Source organism: Gobio gobio, assembly GCF_949357685.1.
Source record: "Gobio gobio genome assembly, chromosome: 16".
NCBI classification, from domain to species: Eukaryota; Metazoa; Chordata; class Actinopteri; order Cypriniformes; family Gobionidae; genus Gobio; species Gobio gobio.
In genome coordinates, this window is record NC_137109.1 from 50,873,933 (window position 1) to 50,885,182 (window position 11,250).

Consider the following 11,250-nt stretch of genomic DNA (forward strand, 5'->3'; position numbering starts at 1 on the left):
CTCTAGTTGATTAGTAGAGTTACATAAGAGGCGATCTGGCGCTGGAATGCGTTTTTGAAATCATGCCGTTTGTCGTGGCGCTTTTTTCAGTATCAGTGGCTCGTGCACAGACTAACGCTTCAATCGATTGCTGTTGCGGGGACTTTATTCATGAAATGCACCCTAATGTGTCCCTGTTCTTGATATACAATCACTGATTAACATCTTTGGTTTTAATGAGAAAATAAATAAACCATACACAGCGGATCTATGTATTTATTCACCAACATAAAGAATCTCTGCACTACAAAATATTGTGTTACATAGCAGATGTAAGGAAGAAACTATCATCCCATTTCTGGACACACACACTCCTATCGCAGATTTTTAAATGTATTTATTGACCTGAGGGAGGGGTTCTGGCAGACCAATCACAGCGCTTCGGTCTGTATAGAATTAGCCTTTCGCCAAGCCCCGCCCCCCTTAGTTACTGTTACTACGTCCGACAAACAAATGGCGCGACAGATTGCCATGACGGGAGGAGGTCAGTGACCTTTTTTGGAGCAACACCTCCAGATCGAGGCAAAAGGGGTTACAGTATGCAGTGGAGGGATATATTAAAAATATAAAAAATACGCAATGAAGGAGAAACGACTACTATCGAGGCTAATGCTTACCGGTCTCAAGCGAAATCTGAGAAACCCCCTGACCTGTACCTTAAATGCAACCAGCACAGCCTTGTAGACCAGTCATGCTCTTGCAGTTCCGGGTAAGTTTTTTTTTCATATGGTATGGTCTATTATTGTCTATTGCACGTAGCTATTTTGTTCAAATACAAGGGTATGTTAGCTAGCTATACCTACATGCAGTGTTGCGTTACAAGTAACTTGAGTTACGTAATAATATTACTTTTTCCAAGTAACTATTAAAGTAACGCATTACTTTTCAAATTTACAAAAGAATATCTGAGTTACTGTAAATCTCCATCCATTAGCCCAAAAACCGGATACTAATGAATTGGCCAGAAGGAATTCTGCGTGTAAGCCTTTTCAGCCTTTCGGTGAAGTTCTCTTAATTTATTGATATCTCATTTTAAATCTGACTCCATTAATAATTTTATCTGACTCCAATTCTAAGTGACTCCATAAAGTGTGCTACATTTAGAGTTTATCAGCTGAATTTACGATTAGTTGCGATTTAATTTAGATCGTTGATTTTCTTTGTATCTTCCTAGTTTTTATATTCGTTCATCGAGAGACCCAAAATCGCTTAGAGACATGACGCGTCCGGATTTCGTGCGCTCACGGGCACAAACCGGTTACTTCTGTGATTAGTCAGAGGGTGTAGAGTGAATATTTTACCTTTAAGTGGTTGCACATGCTCACTCAACAAAAAGTGTAATTTTAGCAATATTCACGGACTACAACGTGCTAACCCAGCGATAGTCAGAAATCGGAATATCGCGCACGCTGCGCTCCATGCTTCAGTCGTGGCGTCATCGGTGTGATCTATCATAACCCTAGATTTTGCGGTAATAAAGGACTCTACATCGATCCATACTAGAATAATGATTTCGGAACCATACAAGAGAAATCAAGGTTAACATTTATTTTGGCCAGACAGGAAAAGTAAATCCGTAAACAAGAATCCATGGTACACAACTGATCAGCGTAAAAACATAAAACACAATTGCAAAGCAATATGAAAATAATTTAAAAGAGCCATCATGTCTGGCACATCTACATGCAGTTTGCACGGGGGTTCAGACTACAGAATATTCCCCCAGAGAGTTAGAACATCCAGCCTTAAATACTCCAACCAGAACAAAAGGGCTGTAAATATTTGCAACACCCCCACCTGGTTTTGGGGGAGTGGATCAGATATCTTTGAAGAGACTACTCAAAGGAGAACTGAATTCTCATTAGTTTTCCAATCTTTCTAATACGACCAGTGACTGCAGTGAAACTGAGACCATTTTACCATTCGCACCGAGACCTTTAAAAAGACATCAAACATGAAAAGGATAAAACAATAAATTTACAAAATACATCATCACTGGTATATCTGCATTTGGTGACTTGAAACCAGGACAAGGAGAGGGCAAAATGGGGAGGGGGAAGGAATGTTTGTCAGGGTGTTGTCACAGTTTCTGTGAGATCTTTTCCTCAAGATTAGTGACTTTTATTGTTCAATTGCTGAGGTGTGTATCTCAACTTTTGTCTCAGCACCAAAACCGACTCTTACATTACTTTTTCACATTCATTTGACTGACAGCTCTCCTGCCCCCATGTGGAGAAAAATAAGTGCAGAGGGGTGTGTGTGTGTGTGAACATGATGGTTATTGTAGTTCTAGACTAAATGTGAGCATTTATTTATCTCACTTGCACAATAATGATTCTGTACTCCTCAAAATGAATAAAATCAGTCAAATGCAAAATCAGAATACTATGCAAACCTCCAATAATTAAATGTACTATTTTTATGCACAATCTACCTTTATATTTAATTTACCAATGTCTTGCTGCTGACCTTTGATAATGAAAATTACAAAAAAAAAAATTTTATTGGCAAAACTTGTTTCTCCTGCGTTCTACCATTATCCAGAGCTGCGCCCTCTAGTGTTCATGCGTGAATTTGCATTTTTTCCTCAGCCTGGGGCTTATTATTCCAATTTTGGTATGAAGACGTCTTTACCGTTGCACGAAAATAGAACTTTTTTGTTATTAACAAAAACAAGCCCAGCCCAGTAACGTAAAAGTAACGTAACGCATTGCTTTTCTTAAAAAGTAACTAAGTAACTCAATTAGTTACTTTTTAAGGGAGTAACGCAATATTGTAATGCATTGCTTTTCAAAGTAACTTTCCCCAACACTGCTTTCATGTGCGTCAAAGCTAACATTTCTCTGTTGTTTTGAACACAACTCCTCCAGACAGTCTCTCGGGGTATCTAGTGTCCGATTTCCAAACGGCGTGGGCGCACCGCTTCACCATCTTGCTTGGAGTCAGTAGGTGCGTTTACATGGAGCACTGTAATCGGTTTAAAATTACTGTGCTCCATATAAACACCTCAATCGGAATAAAATGCCCAAACCGAATGAAATTGTAATCGGTTTGAGAGGGGTGGAATAAACCTTTTCATGAACCGATCAAACGAAAAATTCCACCATGTAAACGACCTGATCCGATTACTTTGAGTGCACTTCTTTCTGTGACGTGATATACAGCGCGCGCCTCCACAACTGAAGAGAGGAAAGTTCATTTTTCTGAGGTATTAAACTTTTTTATTTCGTAACAAGTTATGAACATAATGTTGGAATAATGACACAGACATAGCCTGGCTACAGCATCTCATCTTGTCAGCGTTTGTCCTAGGCTTCAATTTATTTTTCTGAGGTGATTCTTACACTTTACAACAAATAATAAATAGCTTTTATAAAACTGTATAAGTCCTGGTGTCCGTTGAGAGTTGCCATTGCAACGGGGAACATTCAAGCTGCTGGAGAGGACGTGTCGACATTTCTCTCTGTTTCTCGTAAGTTATATAGCCTATATACACTCACCTAAAGGATTATTAGGAACACCTGTTCAATTTCTCATTAATGCAATTATCTAATCGACCAATCACATGGCAGTGGCTTCAATGCATTTAGGGGTGTGGTCCTGGTCAAGACAATCTCCTGAACTCCACACTGAATGTCAGAATGGGAAAGAAAGTTGATTTAAGCAATTTTGAGCGTGGCATGGTTGTTGGTGCCAGACGGGCCGGTCTGAGTATTTCACAATCTGCTCAGTTACTGGGATTTTCACGCACAACCATTTCTAGGGTTTACAAAGAATGGTGTGAAAAGGGAAAAACATCCAGTATGCGGCAGTCCTGTGGGCGGAAATGCCTTGTTGATGCTAGAGGTCAGAGGAGAATGGGCCGACTGATTCAAGCTGATAGAAGAGCAACTTTGACTGAAATAACCACTCGTTACAACCGAGGTCTGCAGCAAAGCATTTGTGAAGCCACAACACACACAACCTTGAGGCGGATGGGCTACAACAGCAGAAGACCCCACCGGGTGCCACTCATCTCCACTACAAATAGGAAAAAGAGGCTACAATTTGCACGCGCTCACCAAAATTGGACAGTTGAAGACTGGAAAAATGTTGCCTGGTCTGATGAGTCTGGATTTCTGTTGAGACATTCAGATGGTAGAGTCAGAATTTGGCGTAACGGAATGAGAACATGGACCCATCATGCCTTGTTACCACTGTGCAGGCTGGTGGTGGTGGTGTAATGGTGTGGGGGATGTTTTCTTGGCACACTTTAGGCCCCTTAGTGCCAATTGGGCATCGTTTAAATGCCACGGCCTACCTGAGCATTGTTTCTGACCATGACCAAGCTCGAATCATTTCAAATTGGTTTCTTGAACATGACAATGAGTTCACTGAACTAAAATGGCCCCCACAGTCACCAGATCTCAACCCAATAGAGCATCTTTGGGATGTGGTGGAACGGGAGCTTCGTGCCCTGGATGTGCATCCCACAAATCTCCATCAACTGCATCAATATGGGCCAACATTTCTAAAGAATACTTTCAGCACCTTGTTGAATCAATGCCACGTAGAATTAAGGCAGTTCTGAAGGCGAAAGGGGGTCAAACACAGCATTAGTATGGGGTTTCTAATAATCCTTTAGGTGAGTGTATATATATATATATATATATATATATATATATATATATATATATATATATAAAAAGTTCAACAACTGCTTCAAATTGTTTAAGTAACAAAGTCTTTAATTACTTTTGTTAATATTTATACCTCTGTGATTAAGGTATCTTTCCTTAATCATCTGAAATATTTATGCGTTTAGTATGTATATAGCCTAACGTTAGTAATGATGCTGAGCAATGTTTGTCGGACCTGCTCACATAGTAACGGTTGCTATGATATGTGATTGGACAGTGGCCGTTTCGGGGGAGGGGCCGGCGAAAGGCTAATTGACACATTGTTACATTTTTGGAGAGGTACGCGCAACACACAGCCTACGATGTAGCTATAGCATACACTCGACTCGACGCTGTTCTATAGGTCCATGTTGTGCGTGTCAAATATAATCAGTCATAATCAATAAATGTCATTATTTTTGTGTTTCAGTATTTATTTATTGAACCTTAATTTCGTTTCAGTTTCTGAATGTTATTTATAAAAGCACTTCTGTTATTTAACGATTATGTATCGTATTTAATGGGAACTTATATTTTATCATTAGTTACATGAGGCAAAAGTAGTTAATCAGAATCAGAATCAGAAAGATACAAAATACAAACACAACAAGGACATAGTAATACAAATTCTAAGAATAAAAATATGAAAATAGCATTAAAAAATATTAGGTCACAGTTTAGTCAGAATAAACATTTACAGATTATAAACATATTTACAGTATGTGAGTAGTATGAATAAATATAAATATCTCCTGAGTTTAGAAGATATTTCTATCATTGGTTAGGTGAGTAGTTAAGAATGAAGAATAAACAGAAATTCACGCATTTCAACAACTTACTACGGTAGAAATGATTTCCCCTTTGCTTTCCTCCGCCTGTTCTGGCATCCTGGCACACATCAGCTGTCCATCATGTTGAAATAGTAAGGTTTAAACAATCTGGTTTTAAAATATTATACCAATGCTACAGCCACTCTAGAACAAAATGGCGGAGTTTAGGCTGCGTGACGTCAACCTCCGTAGCTTTCGCTGCTCTATTGAAGTGATAACGAGCGCCAGGCAGTCGCTTTATACATTTAAATTTGATACAAGCGCAACATCATGTGTACAGTAAAGGCTCTGTGGCGAAACTGAACCAGACCTCTAGCTCAGACCGTGTGAACGGAAGTGTTGAGGTAAACTATATGGCCGTAGTCAGCTATGAGGTCGCTGTGGTCTAGACCTCAGTATTTGGTGTATATAAAAATGTTGTAGAATAATTTCATCACATTAGGCATAAGATAATGAGTGTGTATGTGTACATATTGTGAATTAATTTATTAAACGTAAGGGAGAGCGGGGCACCTAACGCTTTTTGACTTTCTCAGTTTGTGTAAATCCACTTGGGGTTCAGAGTATGTATTTTTTCCCACATTAATTGCACACATGTCTAGTACAATTATGTGGTTTTGTTTCATTAATACAGTGTTTACTTTTTTCTTGATTTACCCCGAAAGAATGGAAGTGAAATGTGACAACATGCCCCGTAGGTGGGGTACATTGTAACATGACCAAATGACAGCTTAAAATGTTATCTGATGTAATCAAAAAAATATACAAGACAAACTAAAATATTTTGTCAACAAAATACAATTATTAACTTTTTAAAATAAAATAATGGCATTTTTGAATCATTAAAAATATTAGCATTTTTTACTTTGACTACAAACACATCGCTAAAACATAATAATAATTAATAATTTCTGAACTTTAACTCTCAGACATTATTCACCCTTTTCTCGCGGTTTCTCAAAATAATTCATAAAAGTATAGAATATAATGGCATATTTCTAATAGGGGCTCATTGTAACGCAGTGTTAACACACACCCCATCTGCACAGCAGCTCGTGTCTTCTGCTGTTAGATCAGCATTAAAGAACCATCTCAACTGTTAAATAACAGATATAAGATTAAAATAATATCGGATTTGTCTTATTTTAAATAAAAACAAAAAACAGAGATGAAAAATATACTTATGTAAGAAATTTACTTTTGCGATGGTTAAATAAATGTTCAGTAATATCTTCCAGAGATTTTTTAATTTTGGCGCTATTTTTTCTCTAAATAATGTTGATATGGTAACTAGTAAATACACGAAGTTTCTTCATTCTGGCATGTGTGGAAAGGGTTAAAACATGCGTGTTACAACTAACCCCGCGTTAGGTTGTGTTGTTTTGGTGCGGATCCAAGCATGATTACCATGTTCATATATGCCTAAACAAACCGAACTAAGCGAGAAACGCACCAGGGGCCGGATTCACAAAACATTCTTAAGAATGAAATTATTCTTAACTGCCAATTTCTTCTTATTTTCTAACTTAAGAAAAAATATAAGAATAATTTGTATTCCCAAAAACTTTTCTTAAGAATGTTCTAATCTTTTTTCTTATGACTGTTCTTAAGATAAAATTGAAGAAGTATTCATATTCATGAAAAGAATGTTCTTTAAAATCATCATAAATAACTTCTTAAAGTTACATCCACCCTATCTTAAATACCCAAATGTAAGATGTTTAACGAATTTATTGGGTTATTTTAAATAGTAAGCATTACAACATAACAGTAGCTAGCTAAATATAATATTTATAAGTAATAGTACCATATGGACGAGTATAAAACCAGCTCGCACCAACCAGCAAGACAATAGCGGACGAGAAACCAGCGTAATTTAAAAATACTACTGTTAATGTGTCACAAATTGTCGTTTTAAGACTTTCAGGCGAGAATGTACTTGTTTAAAGATTAAATCTGTGGTTTATTTATAAAGAGATTTAACAATTTGATCTGGCGTTTTCGGAGTTGTGAGATCCAGGCGATCAGCTGGTGTTCAGCGCTTGTTAACCCCGGCGAGAGCAGCCTTTCCTCGGCTAGTCCTTCTGCTGTCTGCCGCTGGCTCGGATGTCTCTGAGATATGATTCGTCTTGTGTAGATCTAACGGCCGATCTTTGGTACCCAAGCAGCGTTCTTGATAAACAGCTAGGCTCTTATAAAATAACGATTTTACCGCCACGGCACATTAAAAACACGACATTGAGTTATTAACTCCCGTCAAACCAGTCACGACGAAAATAGACTGCACACTTATTATGATATCTACGGTAATCTGCAGGAAGTGCGGAAAGACGGACTTTGAGGTGTTTTTCATTCAGCGAGTCTTCACTAATACCTTTCAATAAAATAACACCATTTATTTTCTTATGTTCTTAAGAAAATATTGGAGAACTTCTTAAGAATTCTTCAAGAATTGCACTTAGGAACATTCTTACGAACTTCTTAGAATTTATCTTAAGAATTTTCTTAACTTCATTCTTAAGAATGTTTCGTGAATCCGGCCCCTGGTTCTGAAACAAACGCTCCAAACAAGCCAGGTGTGAAAACGCCTTCAGACTAGTTTTGTCTTGTTTTGTTGAGGCCTCCTAGTGGACCCTGGACCCCTGCTCAAAATAAATATCTGCTTGACAATCTCTATGAAATACATTGGTACATTTCCTCAAATCACTCCTCTTCTCTCTCTGATGAAACGGGAAGGCTGGCCTGCAGAGCTGCTCTGAGATTTGCCCAAAAGAGCTTCTGCTTGGCTCCTTCCTGTGGCCACTCTAGATAAGTGCGTCTGGACATCATGGCCTTGAGCTGGTAGTACTTGGAGGGAATGAGATATGACGGTAGAGGTTCCAGCAGAATGAGAATAATGCTATCCATCCCTCGCATTACTCTCTGGTGATTGGCGAAGTAGAGCTCGTAGTGGCACCATTCGCTCTGGACGAAGTGAGAGGACAGCACGAAGACGCACCTTCTGCTCTGCTCGATGCATCGGAGGATGTTCTGAACGATCGTCCTTCCCGGGATGAAGTCCCGCTCGTGGTAACACACTCGCAACCCACAATTGCCCTCGAGCTTGGGAAGAAATTGAGCTTTGACCCAGTCGGCGTTCTTTTGGCTGTACGATACGAACGCATGGAAGCGCAACCCCTCCATATCCTCCGACTTCTTCTGGGAGGTTATCGCGTGGTGCTTGACACGGGTCCATTTCCACATCATCTTAAGGTACCATGGCACGTCCAGCCGATGGCAAAGAAGGCCGACGGCAACTACCAAAGTGATTGTCGGGATCAGAATCGTAACGGCCAGAATCCGTCCGTCGCAGGATATCTCAGGAAGGTAGAAGTCTTTTAGCATGGTGTTGCTCCGGGATTCTGGGTAACTGCATCGATATCCTTCCGGCCAGTGGCCGAGAGTCACACCAGGGGTTTGTGTCGCTTTGTTATTGATGAGATTGGTGAATTCACGCAAAGCACATGTGCAGATGAAGGGGTTGCGGCTCAAGTCGAGATCTTTAAGGTGTGGACAAGTCTCCAAGGCTCCCGGTCGAGGCAAATGGAGGGAGTTTGATCTTACTAGGAGCTTTTGGAGGTTTGGGAATGCTTGACAGGTGGGAAGGTCCAGCATGCGGTTATCCGTTAGGTCTAGGAGGCTCAAGTCTTCTAAATCCCGAAGATCTGGTGGGACTGAGGTCACTCGGTTATTCCGGAGGTTTAAGATCCGTATGGAATCGGGCAAACACTTGAAGATGCTCTGGTCGAACTCATTTGAAGACAAATCCACGTGGACAACTTTAGGCCAAACGCACTTGCCTTGATCCTCGTAATAGGTAAGCTTGTTCTGACTGAGGTCGATGTGTTTCAGCGAGTCCATGAGATGGATTCTTGAGGTCAGCGGTCCGAGATGTTTCAGGTTGTTACCCCTCAGAACCAGCTTTTCCAGGTTTGTCAGTGTCCTACATTCCATATCCGGACCCACAGAGAAGATGTTTTCCGTGAGGGCGCAATCGGATAAGTCCAACACCTCGATCTTGCTAACGTTCCAAGGACAGGTCATGAAGATAATGGGCGTTTGGGTTAAACTGACGTTTTTTGCTGGCATGTTTATGAAGAAGTTATAGAGCTCCTTTTGGTCGAAGAGGAATTCGGTTACAGACGCTCTACTTGTAGAGAAGGACTCCAACATGCGGCTCGAGGACACAGGCTTGCCGTTTCCCATTTTTGTCATGGTGAGTCCTGAGAAGGAAAGCCGTTGAATGACAGATGCGAATATTGTGTTTACAGAGCCTGTCAGAATTTCCCAGGTGGTTTTCACCTGGGATATTTCCAGGCTAACGGTGCGCACTGCTCCTCGACGGCGTACCTGCTGGAGAACCTTCATCTCGCTGTCCACCTTAGTGAATTCTACCTCTTTAAACGACGCAAAGACATCACCTGCGATTGCAATATCTAGGTCTCGATCGGACAGGGCGATGATGGCCTTCTCGGCATGCACTTCCATTAGACTCCGCTCCTCATACTTCTGGAGTTTGTCCGTATTTATGAAGAGCGTTTTTAGGGTATGGTTAGCAATGTTAGCAAAGTCTTTGTTGGCGATTGATATGGCACTCAGGCCCAGCCACTGCAGGCTTTTCAGAGTAGAAAATTCCTTCCCTAGTGCCATGACGGAAAACATGTTGGATGACAAGTCTAAGTACTGAAGATTTCCCGCCTTAAGCAGGTACAGTTGGTCGGAGAGATTCTGGAGTCTGTTGTGTGACAGGTCCAAGATCTCCAAAGCCGGAGTGGAGTTGAAAGTATCCATGTCTATGTTTTCCAGTATATTCCAGGACAGATTGAGGAAATGGAGTAGAGGTGTTGTGCTGAAGTCTTTGCCGCTCAGCGTCTGGATGCGGTTCAGAGACAGATCCAAGTCCTCTGTAGACGGTTTCAGGCCGGGAGGAACCGAGGACAGGTTCTGAGAGGAGTAATTCACTACGATCCTCTTAATGGCCAGGATGAGAGATGAGTGGAAACACATGACATAAACAGACACCAGCCACCAGCCGGACGACTTCATCTTTCTGACACGGGAGAATCTGAGGGAGTACAGAAAACGGGTTTCATTTCCCATTTCAACTACAGTTCTCCCTGTGAGTACATTAAATGTTGAATATGTTAATGTTTGGCCTTTTGTAAGGATTTACTGTAGTTGTATTTTTAAAGCTCCTGTTCAATTAGCATGTCAATGTTTGCTTCTATTGGCATTAGATAGATAGATAGATAGATAGATAGATAGATAGATAGATAGATAGATAGATAGATAGATAGATAGATAGATAGATAGATAGATAGATAGATAGATAGATAGATAGATAGATAGAGACAGACAGACGGACACAGACAGATACAGACAGACAGACAGACAGACAGATAGATAGATAGATAGATAGATAGATAGATAGATAGATAGATAGATAGATAGATAGATAGATAGATAGATAGATAGATAGATAGAGACAGACAGACGGACACAGACAGACAGACAGACAGACAGACAGACAGACAGACAGACAGACAGACAGACAGATAGATAGATAGATAGATAGATAGATAGATAGATAGATAGATAGATAGATAGATAGATAGATAGATAGATAGATAGATACAGACAGACGGACACAGACAGATAGATAGATAGATAGATAGATAGACAGA

The 11,250-nt window shown here is 40.2% G+C and overlaps 1 protein-coding gene across 1 annotated transcript; it reads right to left on the minus strand.

Annotated features, from left to right (window-relative positions):
* Nucleotides 1-8,192: 8,192 nt before the first annotated feature.
* On the minus strand, nucleotides 8,193-10,612 carry tlr1 (toll-like receptor 1; the record flags this gene model as incomplete). The annotated part of the gene is made up of 1 exon (XM_079838675.1): nucleotides 8,193-10,612. The coding sequence occupies one exon, from the start codon at nucleotides 10,610-10,612 to the stop codon at nucleotides 8,231-8,233; it is 2,382 nt and encodes a 793-aa protein (XP_079694801.1). The 3' UTR covers nucleotides 8,193-8,230.
* Nucleotides 10,613-11,250: the final 638 nt, after the last annotated feature.